Source organism: Hippopotamus amphibius, chromosome 9 (assembly GCF_030028045.1).
Source record: "Hippopotamus amphibius kiboko isolate mHipAmp2 chromosome 9, mHipAmp2.hap2, whole genome shotgun sequence".
Taxonomy (NCBI): Eukaryota; Metazoa; Chordata; class Mammalia; order Artiodactyla; family Hippopotamidae; genus Hippopotamus; species Hippopotamus amphibius.
The window spans coordinates 129,206,734-129,225,441 of NC_080194.1; the positions used below are offsets into that span (position 1 = coordinate 129,206,734).

Here is an 18,708-nt window from a genome sequence, read left to right on the forward strand (position 1 = left end):
CCAACGCAGCCAATAAATAAATAAATAAATAAATAAATAAATTTATAAAAAAAAAGAGAACAAAGCACAGAACACTTCACTGGATGCTAATACCACATATAAATGAAGAGTAAGCTTGGAGCTGGTGTACATACACTGGCCCTAGTCTGCAGTTTCAGTTCTCTAATAAACAAAGTTTTGTTTATCTTTTGAAAAATATAAGAACTTCAGTTGACCCTAATCTAACTGCCTTCTTTCTCTCATGCAGTTCTCTTCTAGGGGGTCAATGTTTGTCTTAACTTCCCAAATTTGGGACAAACCCACTGATACCGGAATGCCAAGGGGAAGTTAATCTGAATTCCATGATCTTCAAGACAGCCACTATCAAAAACTATTTATGATGGCAAAACACTCAACACAATGATTTCCTTTAAAGAAAAAATAAAAATGCTTGGCTATGTTTCATGCAGTTTCATCTATACACCCAGGCTGCCTAACGCATATATACTTACAGTGCTAAAGAAACCAGATGATAGAAAAAAACAGAACTACCTTGCCTTAAAAAATAGAAACCTTTTGTGTAAAAACATAAATTTATGAAATAGTTAAAAGGAGAGTCAGAAGAATTTCCTCCCTTATAAACCATTCAGCTTAAAGGACAGTCACATTTAAAATATGATTCCATTAATTTTAAAACAGTGTATCCTCTTCAGACTGCTTCTGTTTGGTTTATCAGAGTACTGGTATAAATCATTGCACAGTCGTTTTTACTCTTAAATCATGTTTACTCTTACATCCAGTAAATAAATGACTGTCATTCTAGTGAGGGATGGAGGATGGATATGTGGCTGCTAAATAAAAGTTTATGAGCCGATTTAAATTAACTGTGGACAGACAGGTTTATTTTTTAAATGCTTTCAAGGTTCTAAGCAATATATCTACGAATCTACATTCTACACTATCAAGGGCAGTATCTGAATATGTGATTATATTTTTAGCAGCGATTTCCAAGTTAAAGATAAATGAAAGATGTTAACTGGGGTGAAATGGGGATAATTCACATGCTTTCAATATGCTGATGTTGTTACATGGAACTGAACAAGGTCCTATCTGGTCCTGTCTTTTGAGCAAACAAGACACAATATCTATAATTCCTTGTAGGAAAGCAATAGAGACGATGAAGTGCACATACCTAGAAAAGCGGATGGTGATACAGTGCCGTTGCTCCTCGACACCATGACACTGATTCCCGTCTCCACAAAGGGCACAGAGAAGTCCACCACTTCAGAACGTTCCTCATTGATGGTGAGCGAGCCAACTGCCATGACCGCCCGCTGATAGACCACCTGGACGCAAGGCGAGAAAAAGAACCGTCCTTTTCCTTATCCTTCCCATCATCCCCGAGGACCTCGGGCTCTAAGTCTGAATGAGGGACCATGGGATGAAACGATAATGTACCTCACCAATCATTCCATTCCATACATTGTTGACTTTCTTGCCATGCTTCCCGTTAGTCACCAGGTAAAGGTCATAGGTAAACTTCACTGTTCTCGAGAGCTTCTTTAGGATATCGATGCAGAACCCCTTGCAGCATTTTTTAACATTCATGCCCTCATTGGTTGAATTACTGTAGAGAAAATCCGAAGATGGTAGAGTATTAGGACTGGAAAACGTGGTCACAATCATTTTTTAAACTCTTCTGCTATTTCTCACATGGGAAATTGAGGCTCAAAATGAGGAAGTGGCTTTTCCAAGGACATTCAGTGAGTTTCTGACCGCAAAAGCAGAAAGTGTCCTTAATTACAACAGTAATCGTGACAACAGGTAACATTTATTAAGTCATTACTATCTGCTATGCACTGTGGTAAATGCTTTATACGAGTTGTTGGATTAATCTTCATGGCATTTCTCTTAATTAGGTAGTATTCGGATCCCCATTATACAGATGAGAGTTACTACCTCGTATTGTTTAAAGCTTATAACACATACAACCTCTTTATATCAGAGTTTAGTCATCCAATCTAAACTGAATTATAAAAGCTTATTGGAAAGTAGAGGAGAGGAAGATGTGAAATTCTCAGAGCAAGGAGAGTTTTGCTTTATGCTTTCACTGAAGATAAAGGTTGGCAACCAAAGGGAAAAAGAAAAGGGTGCCTTACTTACTTAGGAAAGGCACTTTCCTTGCTGAGGAAAACTAAGAATTCTCAGCTAAGGATCAGGAGACCTGGAGTCTCCTCTGTGCCTAAGACTATGGCCTTAATGTCTCTTGATCGAGTCATCTGTCAAATGAAGGCTCATTCATAACATTTTCCCTTCCTACCTACATGGCAGGAAGTGTAAAAGGTGACACTATTAAACAGTAATGCCCTTGATCAGGAAAAAGCTCTATTAAAATACAGAGGGCATTGCTGTCTTACAGCCTATCAGAATCTACCAAGGTTACCTTTGTTGCCTTGTGCCAGCCACCTTGCTTTATTTACTTGACCAAGTCATACTCAAAAGACACCCACAAAAACCAGAAATGCCTTTAAAAGGGAAGGAAACGGGGGTCTTCCCAATCGATAGCAAAGCAAGCTTTCTGCAAGAAGATCAAGACCTCTCTGGGCAGGGTACTTGGTTCCACCTTGCTCTGGGGCGTTCCATTAGCACTGCGCACCAATGCTGAGTCATGTACATCATAGGCTATGTGCTGCTTGAATATTCCATTGTTGGCACATCTACACATTGAGCTGTTACCTAAGCACTAAAATGATATTTATGGAAATGTAACAGCATAATAGGAAAATACTTATGTTTCCATGTCATAGGATAAAGTAGGTTACATAGTGATACATACAGAATAGTTATAGCTATATAAAAACAAATGCGCTTATTAGGTATCCAGACGGAAAAATGAAATATGAAGTATAGCTATTTTTTAATGTCTTCTTTTTTCATATTTTTAGGGTTTTTCCCCGAAATTATCTTTAGTGAGTATATGCCACATATATAATTGGGTACACACACACACATTAAGCACCATTGGTATATATCTATATCCAAGAATATGGATAGATTTGACAATATTACTTTGAGTAATGGAAGTGGGTTGCAGAATGACACCTTTTTTCAAGGCTTTCTTTCTCTCAGATCACAGATCACCTACCCTGAATCGCTGCCTTCACCACTGCTCCCTCCTATCCCGTCCCTGAGCCCTGCTCGACCAGCCTGTTTTTGCCAGCCAGGACCACGGTGGAGACTTCACTCCCCAGCATTGAAGCTGGACAACCTGCTCAGACTCTGCTGCTCTCAGAGGGAGGGCTGTGGGAGGCCACATCCGCACAAATTTACAGATGATGGTTGGTGGACTTATCTCCACAGCACAACAGGAAGTAGGGACCTTCCCCCTCCTCACCAATTTCCCAGAGCAGACAGGGTCAAGCTGGAGTTAGAGCTGCCATAAATATGATAGGAATCTGTCCTTAAGGACATTAAATTAATGGCATATCCAAATATAAATAATAACAGATATTCTTAGTGTCTGTGGCTCTTTAAAAAACATGCCCAAATCAAATTCTTTTTCTTTTTGGCCACTATAGGCTGTGCATCGATGCCTCTTTACCACCTCTTTGCATCTGCATCTCCTTCATTCTCTGCTTCTTCCCTTCTACTACAGCCTCTTCCTTCACCTGGTCAAGATTCCTGGGAGAGTTTGGACAGGAGTTACAAACACCCCATGTTTAAGATTCAGGGCATAGCCATATAGTGACCTATCTGCTTCATGCACCTCACCTGGAACCTCAGCCAGTTTATGAGTTAATTGTTCTCCGCACGTCCCCTCACACTCGGTGTGTTTTAGATACCAATGGTTACTGATGCATTTTCATCCAACAAGCACCCACTGAGTAGCTACTCTGTGTAAGACACGGAACTAGACCCTGAGGACATGGGGTGAAAAAGACAAGCAGAAAGTGCACTAGTTGAAGTTATCATGGGGATTATGGAAACACAGACCATACTGGGAACTTTCATTGGCTCTTATCACAGACCGTGTGTGTGTGTGTGTGTGTGTGTGTGTGTGTGTGTGTGTGTGTGTGTGTGTGTGTGTGTGTGTGTGTAGGGGGTATGACAACTATACAGACATCTGAGAATGGTGCCTATGCAATCTCTCCACTCTCCACCATCACCCCAGACTCATAAAATCAAACATAGAGAAAAGGATCAAATAAATCATCAATTCTCTGGATCTACAATTTCCCAGTGTGGCCAGTGGATGTGCCTTGCAAGTCAGACTAGAGCTGCTTTCAAATCCTGGATCTGCCCTTAACAAGCATGGAAACTCAGATGGGTCTCTTCATTCACAGGCTTCAGTTTACTTATTTGTACCTTGAGAAAGCCGATACTTACCTCCTGGGGTAGTTGGAACAATTACATAAAGTATCTAAAAGCACCTTTCATGTGTTTAAAAATACATTCCTCTCTTCTCACCAACAATTTGACAGTTTAGGGGATTAACTGGCAGTATGGCCACTGATCTTACATATCAAACCAGATCATTTTCCCTCAATTTTCTCTTCATGTCTTAACACTTAACTAACAGGTTAGAAGAAAAGTCTGATTTCTCAGCTCATTTCCTGTTACCTGATTTTTTAGAAGACTGATGTGTGCCCTTAAGATCCCAGCATTTACCAGAAGTGAGAGACAAAGGGTTTTCCCTGAAAGAGTGTCACCAAGAAAACAAACACAGTCATGTTGTCTAGCAGGAATCCTTCTTGGAACCAATCAGCCTGCCTCAAAGATGTTACCTTTAGGAAATGCAATTGACCTAATCTGTGTTACTGTTGGGATTCCTGGATCCTAGTAATTTTGTATTGCTTTCAGGTAAATCAAAGACTTTAATTTCACCTAGAAGCACAGTAAGCTTCTCATGTCACCAAGTGGGAAAAAGAAAACTGCAAGCCACCACCTCCCACAGGAACCCAAAATGTGAATTTGAACTTGTTAGTCTGTTTATATTCTTCAGTTGAAAAGTCAATTCTTTTAAAGACAGGAATTTATTTGGAGGTTCATTTCCTCCAGACCAATGCGACTCGGGACTTGGTGATCTATTGTTTTCAGCTCCAAGGCTTCTGATTTTAAAGACTTTAAACTCCAATGATTGAGTGTGAAGTCAAGAGGCCCTACTTTATTGGCCCTATTGAAGCAGAGAAGGCACTGTTATCATACAGGACATGCCCCACTGGGGTTATACTCTTTGCTTTGTGCCAGCCCCTCTGCATTCTCCATCTGACCAAATTCTGCTCAAAGATCACCCACCCAAGTCAAAACCTCCTTTGACAACTTTCCCGCATGATCCCTTCTGTCATTCCCCCAGCTCATCACTTCCAAGTACTGCACTAGGCTTCCTTCTGTTTCCCAAACTCGCCAATCTTTCTTTCCTTGGGGACTTTGCACCTGCTCCTCTACCAGGATGGCTCTTCCCCAGTTCTTCACATGTTTAGCTGCTTCTCCTCCTGTACACATCACCTTAAATCTCACCTGTGCGAACTACCAGAGCCCCACATACCTCAAGTGACTCTCATTACACCGCCTCATTTAGATCCTTCACAGGGTTTATTCTAACGCAGAGCTGCCCTGTTCCCTTATTGGTTGAGTTGCTTTTCAACCGTGTGCCCCTTGACTACAACATCTTTCCCTGTTTAGTGATGCATCCTACGTGCCCAGCACTGTGACTAACACGGAAACCATGCTTCCTGCATATATATTTATTGACTAATCTATTCAGAACGTCAACCCCAAAGAGGCTGATGACTCCAAAAAAAGCTGATGATTATTTACTGAATAATCCATTCAGAATTTCAACTCCAAAAAGCCTCCTCATTGATAAAAAAAAAAATTTCTCCAAACCAAAATGAGCCTTCATAATACATTTAGCAATCATATTTTTAAAAAATTATCTTTATCCAGAGCACTGAGCCGTGGGGATTTGCATCTTGCATAATAACAACTTGGGCTGAAATTTGGAATGTGGGAGGAAGAGTATCCAATCACTCCTCCGTTCAAGCGTCATCAACATTGGGGTGTCATGTTCTGTGCTTGCCACCGAGGACACAAAGATTAGGAAGCCACGGTCCCAATATTTAGGTAGCTAATACTCCGGGAAATACAGACAAAACTGTAGGCCCATAAAAACAAGTGAGAAAGACAGCTGGAGAGTGCCATGGACTGAATGTTTACGTTCCCCTCAAATCCATATGTTGGAACCCTAATCCCCAATATCTTGGTATCTGGAGGTGGGATTTGGGGGGAGGTAATTAGGTCATGAGGGTGGAATCCTCATAAACAGAAGTAGTGCCTTTATAAGAAGAATCAGGACAGCTTGCTTTCTCTCTCTCTCTATGCTCTACCAAGTGAGAAGACAGCCGTCTGCAAACCAGAGGGTCCCCATCAGACACCAGATCTGCCAGCACCTTGATCAAGGACTTCCCAGCCTCCAGAACCGTGAGGGATAAATGTCTGTTGTTTAAGCCACCCACTCAAGTGGTAATTTCTTATAGCAGCCTGAATGGATTAAGACATAGAGACATAGCCAAGGTACTGTGGAAGTAGGGAGAACTAACCCAGCTTGGGGAGGGAGTGTCTAAGACTTAAAGAACAAGCCAGAATTGTCCAGGAGAAAGGAGGTGATCACAGAATACTCAGGAAAAAAAAAAAGTTTTACATCCACCGGTAGGCTTTCTCTTTCTGTGAATCCTCCACAAGGGGGATATTTGTGTTTATGTTCGCATTACAAAGACTATAATCAGGGCCTTGGACTTGGCCATGAAGCTTTATGTGTCTCCAAAGGGTTTATAGATTAGGGAGAACCCTTCACCAGAGGCTCTGATTAAAAGCGTCAGTTCCTTTTCAATCGTAATAAAAGAGGAAATGACTTAGATGCGATGCTGGCTTGTTGCCGGTGACCTAGGAGGCCCCCAGGAGATCAGCTCCACCTTGATCACATCAGAAAGTCTCTTGTAAGGTGGATGTTGACCCCAAAATGGAGAGAAGTTTTGAAAATTCTGAAACGTTTGGAGCTGGGAAATAGAAAAGAGGTGGGAGGAAGTGGTTTGGAGCAGGGAGCAACCAGAAAAATACAAAAGAAATACTTTTAGGCAAGTCTGAAGGGCAGGGTTGCATCGCCATCCTGGTTACCAATATGGCGTTGCAGTCACACGGACCAGTGTTTAAGTCCCGCCTCTTCCGTTTGCTAGCTGAGTGGCTTCGAACGCGCTCCCTCATCTGCCCGTAACTCAGTTTTTGTCACGTTTAAAATGGGCAAAACCATGCGCCTCATATTGCTGTCGCTGGAATTAAATGAACGCAAACCACCTGGTGTAGTTTCAGGTCTTTAAAAAAATCTATTCTTATGTACACCTATTATAATAGGGTATATTTTATATTACGCTTTATTATTATTTTTATAGATATCGTCGTTATCAGTGATACGGGCTACTGAAAAGGATTGGGCACGTTCCACCAACAGCATCCCTGGACTCACTTGATTTTTTATTTTTTTAAAATTTTATTTATTTATTTATTATTTTGGGGGAGTACACCAAGTTCAATCATCTGTTTTTATACACATATCCCCGTATTCCCTCCCTCCCTTGACTCCCCCCCACCCTCCCTTGAGTCCCCCCCACCCTCCCCGTCCCAGTCCTCTAAGGCATCTTCCATCCTTGAGTTGAACTCTCTTTGTTATACAACAACTTCCCACTGGCTATCTATTTTACAGTTGGTACTATATATATGTCTGTGCTACTCTCTCGCTTCGTCTCAGCTTCCCCTTCACCCCCTGCCCCCTCCCAAACCTCAAGTTCTCCAGTCCATTCTCTGCACCTGCGTCCTTGTTCTTGTCACTGCGTTCATCAGTACCATTTTTAGATTCTGTATATGTGAGTTAGGACTCACTTGATTTTGACGAACTTCCGACACGGCACAGTGTTTCTCACACACGTCTCGGTCAGCGGGTCTATGTCTTCCACGATGACAAAGGGGGCCTCCTCCAGGGTGACGATGCTCAGGTGGTTGTCGTCCGGCTCACAGTCCGAAAAGGACTTGTACCGGGGCCACACGGCGTGCCTCAGGCTCAGGGTCTGGTTCTCCCACTTGCCCACCTGCAGTAAAAAGACAAAGGCACACCTGTGCTTTCCCGCACCCCTGGCTTCTAGAAAGGTTGAGTCCTCCCCCGGAAGAAGCACGGGAGAAGAATCCCATCATCTTCAGGGCTTTTCTGCGACCTACCTCAATGTCCACATCTGTTTCTATGCTAAGAAGATGGGGATAAAGGAAAGCAGAGTCCTGGGCAGCCCCCAGGCCTGGACTCTGCCGGACTAATTAAATAGGGAGGTGGTGACTAAGCCCTGACACCGTTAGAGCTCCCCAGGTGGTTGCCGTGTCCACCAGAGCTCAGGACCACTGATGGCGTGCAAACAGCGACAACTGTTAGAATCGGAGAGGTCTGGGCTTGAATCCCCAACTCTGCCGCTTGCTAGCTGTACCACCCCAGGCAGGCGCTTAATCACCATGAACATCTGTTTTCTCATCTGTAAATAGATACAACTCCACCTACTTTATAAGGATGTCATGGAGATTAAAATAAGGCAATTCGAGAGAAGCATACGGCGTAGGGTCCGGCACTTAGTAGGGACTCCAAACTCTCCCTTTTAAGTATAGAAGAGAGACAGTGAGAGGGAGAGAGATTTTAAAAGTGCTGAGATAAAGAAAAAGAGGAAAGGGGAAGAGAAAGATGAAGTCCAAGAGCAAAAATGAGGGAGGGTTGGTGGGAGAGACAAACAAGGGGGCGGAGCTGGTGAGCAGATGAGAAGCCTCCCTTCAAGCTCAGACATGGTTCCATTTAAGTTGCAAATTACGGTGAACTTTTATTAATCCAGCACAGAGTGGAGACTTTGACTGCTTAGCGTACATCAAGACCTGTCAAAACAGAAGCAACTGTATTCTCTCTGAGCAACAGTCGGCATCTTCGTGAAATCAAAATGAAGCCTGTATGTTTCGAACCTTAATTTTATTTGACAGCTTATTGGCACTCTTCGCATACACACTGGGAGAAAGCTGCCCCCGGCATCATACTTTCTCCTTCCTCCTCCTGCTCCCACACGCAACTGCTTGACACCACAGGTCAGCGCTTTATTTGTAACACCAACCTCAAGGAAAATACCTCGTCTGAAGAGCGAAGTGCCAAGTCCAGGATTGCCTGTGTTGACGTGACCCACTCACCTCTCCTCCTGTAATGCAAGTGTCACCAGAAATGAATCTCCGGCCCTTAAAGAGAATTCAGACACGCCGGACCCCAGGAGGGGTGATGGGTGGCGGGAGAGAAGGCAGTCAGTGCTCTGGCAGATGACCTCATCATTTGAACTGGAAAATGTTTGCTGCTTGTAGAGAAACACGCCATGCAGCCAATTACAAAACTGTCCAGCTTCACTGATACCTTCTTTTTTAAGTTAGCAAGGGCAGTAGAGTAATTTGGGCAAGCAAACACGTTCACCTCCTCCTGCTGCGATATGTAACACAAGCTGGAGAGAACATGGAGCCCATCAAATTCTTCATTCATTCAACAGAGATTTATTGAACACTGACTGGGTGCTGACACCAGGCTGCAAACAATGAGGGATAAAACGGGACGACTCCTGCCTTCTTGGAATGATCAGTCGGCTGCCGGACAAAGACCAAGCCAAAGATAAGAAACATGCAAACAGATAAAGAGAGAGCCAAGCTCTTCCTTTTGGAACATGTTATACCCATCCCTTTCCTCTCCATCTCTCTTAGAAAACTCAAACATAACCTTCAAGAGAGGCTGGGTAGTTCAGTGGGTAAGACAATGGCTTTTGGAGTCAAACAGAACTAAGTGCTTATCCTGGCTTTGGCCATTAGCTGAGAAGCCTTGGGAAAGTGGCTTAAACTCTCTGAGCTTTGCTTTCTCTATCTGTAAAATGTGGATTGCAACAGGATATGCTTTCAGAACTTTTGTGAGATTTGAATGAGCCAAAAATGTCCACAAAGCATTGAGCATGGAATTTAACATGTAACATACCTGGCAGCTGCTATTATTTTATTTTTGTAGGTAGCATTTAAGATATAGCCCAAATATCACCTAATCTGTAAAGACATTCCTGTCTTCCCTGGTAATATAAAACTTTGCTCCCATCTGCACCATAGCATTTGATGCTATAATTATAACAATGTCACTTTTGAGCACTTCTGTGTAGTTGGGAAATATGCCTATATTACCACTTAGGTTAATCCCACAAATTCCATATGGTAAGGATTACTATTCTAGTGTCATAGCTCAGGAAACTGAAGTACAGAGAGGTTATGTAATCTGCCCAAACTTGCACAGCTAGTAAGTGGCGGATCCAGAGCTATGCCACGGAACTATGTGAATCCAAAGGCACTTTTCCATTGGTGCCTCTATTATTTGATCTGCAGTAATCATGTTAGAGCTCCAAGACCATTTCTTCCTTGCAGAGACAGCTCCTAAAGTCCCAAGCTAATATACATAGAGGCAAAGACCACTGAGCCAGCAAAACCTGTGGTGATGTCACTGACCACATCACATATCCTACACCGTAGGAGGTAGGCAAAAGTTCCAGCCCAAGGCTGACTCATGGAGAGAGAGGCTGCAAAGGTTTATGAGTTCCCAGAACGCAGTAACTCCTTAAATCTCCTCTAAGGTCCTCTCTCCCTTCCCAGCATATCTCAGTAAGCACCCATGGGTCAGCCAAGGAGGGTGGAAGCTAGTGGTGGGTGGGAAAGCTTGATCAGGAGCTGAAGCTGCTGTGTAAACACTGCCCTAGGTCCTGAGAGCTCTCACTCCTTCTATGAGTCTGGTAGTCTCCAGTTCCAAACAGTAAGAATATCAACTCCGAGGTTTTATATACCAGATAGGGGAGAAACAGACATCTTTCACTTTACCCTCCTATATTCCTGTTTACAAAGGACGATAACTGAGTCTGGAGTCTGTAGACAGGTCGAATAGAGATTTGTTTACTCCATGAATATTTATTGAGTGGCCACTCAGTGCCAAGCGCTGGGCTAGGCATTAAGGGTCCTGTAGTGCAAGCAGCACAATTTTTACTTGCATGGACTTTTTATGTTAATTGGGAAGACAAACATAAGTCAAATAACCACACAAAATAGACATCATACCAGCTGGGAGGAAGAAATAACATATGGGTCTAAGACTGGAAAGTGGGGGAAAGAAATCACAGAAGGCTTCCCCAAGGAGGTGGTACTTGAGCTGAGATTGGAAATCCAAGATGAGTGGATGAGGGGATAGAGGGAGCAGAGGGAGAGCCCTCCAGGCAGGCAGGGGCCAGGTGATGCAAAGCCTTGCAGGTCCCGTTAAAGAGCTGAGATTTCCCTTAAGAGTTAATCTAGTCTGTTGTCTGGAATGGAGAAAGAAATGCAGAAATCCTCATGAACGTGGGTCCAAATATCACCTGCCCAAAGGTGGAAGCTCTTTGCTCCCTCCTTCATTTTTTTCTCTTTCTTCCTTTCTTTCTTCCTTCCTTCCTTTCTTTCTTTCTCTTTCTTTTTCTTTCTTTCTTTCTTTCTTTCTTTCTTTCTTTCTTTCTTTCTTTCTTTCTTTCTTTCTTTCTTTCTTTCTTCTTTCTTTCTTTTCTGTTATGGAAAAATGTTAGCTCACACAAAAGTAAAATAGTAGAATGATTCTCCATCTTCCCATTATCTAGCTTCATTAATGACTAATTCATGGCCAATCTTGTTTCATGTATACTCCCAACCACTCTGCCCATATTATATTGAAGGAAATCTTAGACATCCTGATAGTTCATTCACAAATCCTTAATTTGATTTAAATGTCTAATTTCTATTTGCTTAACAATATTATACCTTGACAATCTATGAGTTTGTGTACGTTTCACTCATTAGATTGATTCCTCAGTCTAGTAGGGATATATATATCTTACTGTATATATATACATATATATATATAACATATATTAATATATGTATATGAATTGGCTTCTATGTCCACAGTTTCTAACTCAGGGCCTGGCACAAGGAGGGACTTAATAGTTGTTGATGGAATGAATGAACACACCACACTTGGCAGAGTCTGTAACAGTAGATCATAGTAGTTTGTATCGGTTAATCCTAAACTCTCAATTTATCCCACCCACCTTTTCCCCTGTGGTAACCATAAGTTAGTCTTCTACATCTGCGAGTCCATCACTGTCTTGCAAATAAGTTCATTTGTATCACATATTTTAGATTCCACATGTAAGTGATATATGATATTTGTCTTTGTCTGACTTACTTCACTTTAGTACAATAATCTCTAGCTCCAGAGATTATTAGGCACTATTCTTAGCACTGTTTTCATTCTTATAAACACCCTATACACAAGAAAAAGGTGTGGGCAGATGATTTTTATCACTATCATGAATTTTTTTGTACTTGAAAACAGTCCCAAATTTGCTCAAATAGGCTGTGTGGGAGAAGAAAAAAACAAATCTTTACTTTCAAAGTAAACTGAATTTTGGTGATAAACCTTTAAATGTTTTCAGCAAATAAAGGGAATTTTTGAGGACAAAGAAAAATAATTGACCTCTAATGGAGAAAAGTGATTTTGTTAAAAGAAGTGTAGACAGGGGAAATTAACTTTGTAATGATTTTTTTATCTGTTCTTATTAATAAGATTTAAATGTTGTGCGTCTAGAAAGCTAATTGCTCTTCAGCTCCTAAAAAGTGTTTTGTGAAAGGGCAGTGATTACTTATTGAAATGTTCAGCCAATATTTTCTCAGAGCGAAGATAATTTCATCTCCAGAAACTGTCTGCCATAAGTTAATATTCACCCCTTCCCGTCTGGGTAAATCCATAGCAGTGTCTCAAAGGCTGCAAGAGGCTGGAAGAAATGAGGTTAACAGATGTTTGTGGGTCTCTTTTCAAAGAGGTATGAGTATTTGATTGTATTTGTTCTGTTCATGAAATGCTTACAAGAGACAATTAAAACCACCCCACACTGTCTCTCCCAAGCCACCCCCCTAAAAACATAAACACCAAAATCGTAGATCTACCTCTACTCAAATCCTGCCATGACGCCTACTGCCCACAGAATCAAACTCAGACTCCTCCTACATTAATGGACTAACTAGGTCCCACCAACCCCAACACAGGTTGATGGGACTCTCTACTCTCTATCACTTTTTCAATTTCTCTTTCATACACCCTATACGTACCCTCACAATAAAATATACACATGTACACCTTCAAACACACATACACGTACACCTACACATACTCATGTATGTTTGCATATACGTATGTATATATGTGTATCCCATTGACCCTTGAACAATGTGGGGTTTAGGAACAGTGACCCTTCGGCAGTCAAAAGTTCGTGTATAAGGTATAGTTGATCTTCCATGAGCTTGGTTACCTCCATATTTGCAGACTCAACCCACTGGGGATGGTGCAGCACTGCACTATTTCCTACTGAAAAAAATCCACGTATAAGTGGATCCATGCAGTTCAAACCCATGTTGTTCAAGGGTCAACTATAAAGGTGTATCATAGACTTACACATCTACACATAAACACACAGCTACACTCACACCGACCTGAATTCACTACACACATATATATACTCACCTCCACACACGTACAGCTACACATACACACACACCTACACACATGATACTAAACCACGACACATACACTCTTCACTTCTCACACACACACCCTGAATGACACCCATTTCCCTGCCTTTCTTCTTCTATGCAAAATTCCTCTCCTTATCTAGCATCTCCACGGACAGAAAACCTACCCAGCCTTTCCAGGTCCAGCTCAAACACCGCTTCTCCCCTGCAGCTTAATTCTCCAGCTGGAATGCAGTTTTGAACGTTCTCTTTTCCCCTTGAATTCTCTCGCTTGTTCATTCATGAGGTCAATACACACGCACCCAGGCTTTACACTGTGCCAGGCACTGCAGGAGGCTTTGGGGCTACAGCTGTGAACAGGGCAGGCCTGGTCCCATCCCTCAGACTTGCCCATGTGGTTATAGAGGAGGAGTTAAAGCACACTGGGCTGAGATAACATGAGATAATAAATGTGATAACTGCCATGCTGGGGTGGGCACAGGATGCTACTGGAGCAGAAAGCTTCCCGCTTCTGCAAGGAAACCAAAGATGCTTCTATAGGAAGTGACTTCCAACCACCAGCGAGACCCGCACAGCTGGTGTGTGGCTTGCTCCGAGTTCTATCTTTGTGCTTAGGGTAATGGAAGTGTGTAGAGGGATGGGGATGGGGATGATGGAAGACTTTTCATCAGAGGAGAGATGAAGACAGTCTGATGTATTAGGACACTTCTTCCCAATGCAGTGCCGAGAAAGGGTTTGTGCCTGAAAGATTCTGAACGCAGAGCAGGTCAGGGGGCAGCGGCCTTCATCTGGATGAGCCTGGCATAGGGCCGCGTGGGGAGGCATGAACTCTCGGGATCCCAAAGTGATGGAGTCAGTAGAACTTAGAGGCCGACTGTGTGACTGGATGGGAGTGAGAAGTAAGGGCTCAGTTTGCCCTGAATTATAGACTCTCTGGCCCGGCCGGCCTTTCACACCACCTGACCCACCCTGGCTGTGGTACAGTGTTCACTACAAGCCAGTTCAGTAAATATTTGTTGAACTGAGCTCGATTCAGACAGCAGCACAGCATCAAGTTTTACTTAGAATTCAAAGTTAAAAGAGGAGAGCTGCCTGTTTACTCAGCTCCTCTCCTTGGAGATGAGACAATAGGGACTGCAAAATTAAAAATGTGAGATGAAGTTTATTAAAACCGACCATGAAAGCAGAGTTCACGCTGCCTGTGCTCCAGCTTGACTGGCCCTGGTTAGCTCATTGGGTGATTTCATAACCTAGGGGGAAACAGGCCCTAAAACAAACACTTCACATGTGCAAAACGCCGGAAAACATTTCACTCCGGATAATAAGCACTGATTTACTCCCAAGCTGGAGAAAATGTGAGTAATTAACTCTTCAGGAAGATGAATTTAAGGAGAAAAACAAAGCAAACAGGAGACCAATTTCTCTCCACCTGAAAAATAAAGTCTTCCAAAGGACATACGATAAATGTCCGTGAAGGAAATTTAAAATGACTTAATGTCCGTATTTAGCATACACAGCACCATATTAGCACCACATCTATGCCTCTGCATGCAAATCTAACACACAAGCCAGCTGCAGGTTTACACACGTGTAATTTTGTGTCTTTGGTTTATGTTCAAAACCAAAAGCAGATCTGAATTTGATTGACCTGGAAACTACAACAAAGATGTCTGAGCCACGACCATAACTTGAGAGTAAGTTGAAATATGCTCTTTCTGGAGTAGTTTGCAGTTGAGTCTAGTGATTTTTTTTGTGAACCAAGACCCAACCTAAAGTTTGTTCAAGACAGCTAGAGTCTGCTGAAACCAGATGTCACATTGGACCCTAGCTTTCCCTTGCAGGGTGTATTCAAACAAGCTTCTATAATGAAACTGCTGAAAAGCAGGTGTGGACCAAACCTATTTTGTCTTCAGTGCCATGGGGCCTCTGATGGCCACTGGCAGAGTGAAACTAAGAATTGCTTTTCAGGTGTTGAAGTAAAGCACCTTCTTCCTTTGAATGCACTGTCTTAAATGCAGTTATTGAAGGTAATGGGATTATGAAATTTTAGCAGGAATAAGAACCTCTCCTTGAGAGCTGATTAAGAATGCAGACTCTAAGGGAAAAGAGGGGGGAAGGATAAATTAGGAGTATGGGATTAACAGATACAATCATTATATATAAAGTAGATAACAAGGATTTACTGTATAGCACAAGGAACTATAGTCGATATCTTGTAATAGCCTATAATGGAAAAGAATCTGAAAATATACGTATATATAACTGAATCACTTTGCTATATATACCTGAAACTAACATAATATTGTAAATCAACTATACTTCAATTAAAATGAATGAATGAAAATGACGCAGACTCCTAGATCTCCGGAGTGTCTGCATCAGCAGATGTGGGAAGAGGCCTGGGAACGTAGCTTTTTAACCAGGATCCCAGGTCATTCTCTTCTAGGTGATCTAAGAGAAGCACTTAAAGGATCATACCTATGGCTACCAGCAGGATTAAATACAGCATAAGGGAAAGATGGAAATCTTTCTTCTTGGGTTTCTTATGTAACCAGTAGCAATTGCCAGCAGATCTAAATGAGTTTAATCAGCTATTAGAGCCTTAATTAAATTCCTCTCAGTTGAAATTTCAGAATTGACTAATTGTTATACAGCTCACATTGGAGCAGTTGATTTTTTTTTGTCCTATAATAACTGTTCTCAGGATAATCTAATATCTTTATGGATAACAGCGTCAGCTGTCTTAGGACTCAACACTGATCTGGTAATTCACGGAGACGTGTTTTGATCACCGTTATTTCCACGAACAACCCGCCTATTTGCTTCCATTCTCCTCTTGAGGTTCAGCCAACATGAGAAGAGCTCAATGCTGGTTCAACCTCAGATTTAAAAGTGAAAATCCCTGGAACAAGGAGCCTCTGTTTTCTTCAGAAGTTCATTTATTATCTTCAGCTCTACAAAGTTCCTCTGTTCCTAGGTCCCTGGGGATGGAGAGAAGGTCTACTCTTTGGTTTACTTTTAATTCTTTACGTGCTCTTAAAAGGTGATGTGTCCTGGTCATTAGCTAAACAGTTAATAGTGTTTTCTTTCTCTTCTTCGTCTCCACGTTGGAATCATTTAACATTAGAGACTTGAAAAATCAGCAAAAAATAAAAAGGAGCCCTCTCACAATTACTAATTAATTTCTGAACCCTCTCCTGCGAGTCCTTCATTGTGCAACTTCTGTATCAGTCAGCCCTCCAACGGGCTGTGATAATTATTAAATAACTAATAAGTATAATAACTGGCATGTCTTGAGGCACTATGATCACCCAACATGCATTTGCTCATTTTACCCTCACAACCCTGTAAGGAAAAGTCCATCATTACCCTCATTTTACAGACTGGGAAACTAGGAGCTGACGTGACTTGCCCAAGATCAAAAAAGCAAGTGAAAGCATCTGGAGGTTGAGCTCAGGCCATCTGACTTGAGAGCCTGGGGCCATCACCACTGCTTGATGTTCCCAAGGTTGCCATCAGATTTGGTCTGGGAGGTATTAAGGCAAACAAGGGAAAAGAGGGAACATTCCACAGTTTAACTGGAAAGACCCCACCGCAGATAGTGATGCCCCTGGGAGCTGGGACACCTGACCTTAGCCGCCCCATATGCGTGGTCTGTCCCCTTTGGAGAGGGGCAAGGTGTTCTTTCCCTGTGAAATACAGGAGGAGGGGAGAGAACAGCCAGAGGTGGCCATCTTGTGGTTTTCTTTCACGTTTGCCAGGTACTTCCTCAGTGTACCTGTGACTTGATTATTCTAAGGACCTTTAATTCCTCCCTGGGACACACCTCTGACAGCAGTGCCACAGTGAGCCCTTGCAGGCTTGAGGCTGCTGACACCAACATCCAAAAGGCGATTAGAATAATATAGATCGGGGGGGAAAAATCAACTGCTCAAATGTGAACTGCGTGACAATTAGGTAATTTGGGGATTTCAACCAAGAGGAATGTAATTAGGGCTCTAACAGCTGATTAGACTTTTTCTTCACCTCTGTGGTAATCTCCATCCATTACGTGTAAGGGGCCTTAGAGGGAGGAGTCCATCTCGCCTCTGCAGCACGTTGTACTTGAGATGCTGATGGCCAAGACAACTCGACTCTGTTTACAATGCTGCATCTGTTATTATCGAAACCCGGACTTAAACTTGGTTGAACTCCTGAAAAGGCTGTTGCCCTTGGGAAGAAAACCAGGATGCCTATAGGTCTGCAAAAGCAGTTCAGGAGGAGACGTGAACGAAATGGGACAATCACAGAAATTGGAGTGGGGGAGGATAAGCACCTAATATTGGACAAGAATTTGACCTAAGGTCAGTCCTCGATCACAACAGTAGTGGTAACCCCGATCGGTTTTTAACACCTTTGCAAAGACAATTTAGAGATACAGGAAAGGTTTTCCTTTTGACCTTCTAATGTACTTTTCCTGGGTAAGTGTCAAAGGTCAGTGTAGTTTCTACTTGTAAGACAAATGAAATGCCATTTGCAATCTGGCACAGGAAACAGCTCTCTTTTGAATATTGACTTGCAGGATATTTAGCCGTTCTTTGCTCCCTTGGCAGAGTCGCCAGTAAGAGTTAGGAGGTCGTTAGGAGCCCTCCACAGCTGGGCTGACAGCTGAGCGGGCCCTTCATTCACTGGGATTATCAAGTCATTCTTACCGGCCTGAAAATGGTCACAAGGCTGGATCTGAATACAGATATGACTCCTCCTTGACTCTTGGGCAACTTTTTTTTTCCATGAAAACCTTGCAAAGTTGTAAAAGAAAAAAAAAAATGGGGGGCTGAGTGTGTAACAGTTTACAAAAAGAGATAAGTTCCAGGTAATTAAATTGCAGACTAAGGAAGCAGGAAACTTCAACGTGTGGAACCTGACTTAAGGGATAGAACGGGCCAAAGGCTCATGGATTTCCTCACTCAGCATTATGTAAAATAGTCAATTCCATTTGGATCTCAGCCTGAACATTCAAAGTTAACCTCATTGACAGTGTCTGCAGAGTTTTAAAATAAGGTTATAAGACCTGGGGGTATCGAT

The 18,708-nt window shown here is 42.4% G+C and overlaps 1 protein-coding gene across 2 annotated transcripts in view; it reads right to left on the bottom strand.

Annotated features, from left to right (window-relative positions):
• The window catches only part of GRIN2A (glutamate ionotropic receptor NMDA type subunit 2A), a 383,792-nt gene that overhangs the window by 72,230 nt on the left and 292,854 nt on the right, over window positions 1–18,708 (bottom strand). For both annotated transcript variants that reach the window (XM_057695721.1, XM_057695722.1), the window contains 3 exons: window positions 7,912–8,117; window positions 1,438–1,606; window positions 1,172–1,325 (listed from right to left, as the gene is read on the bottom strand). In XM_057695721.1, coding sequence (XP_057551704.1) covers window positions 1,172–1,325; window positions 1,438–1,606; window positions 7,912–8,117 — 529 coding nt within the window. The remainder of the gene's footprint in view (window positions 1–1,171; window positions 1,326–1,437; window positions 1,607–7,911; window positions 8,118–18,708) is intronic.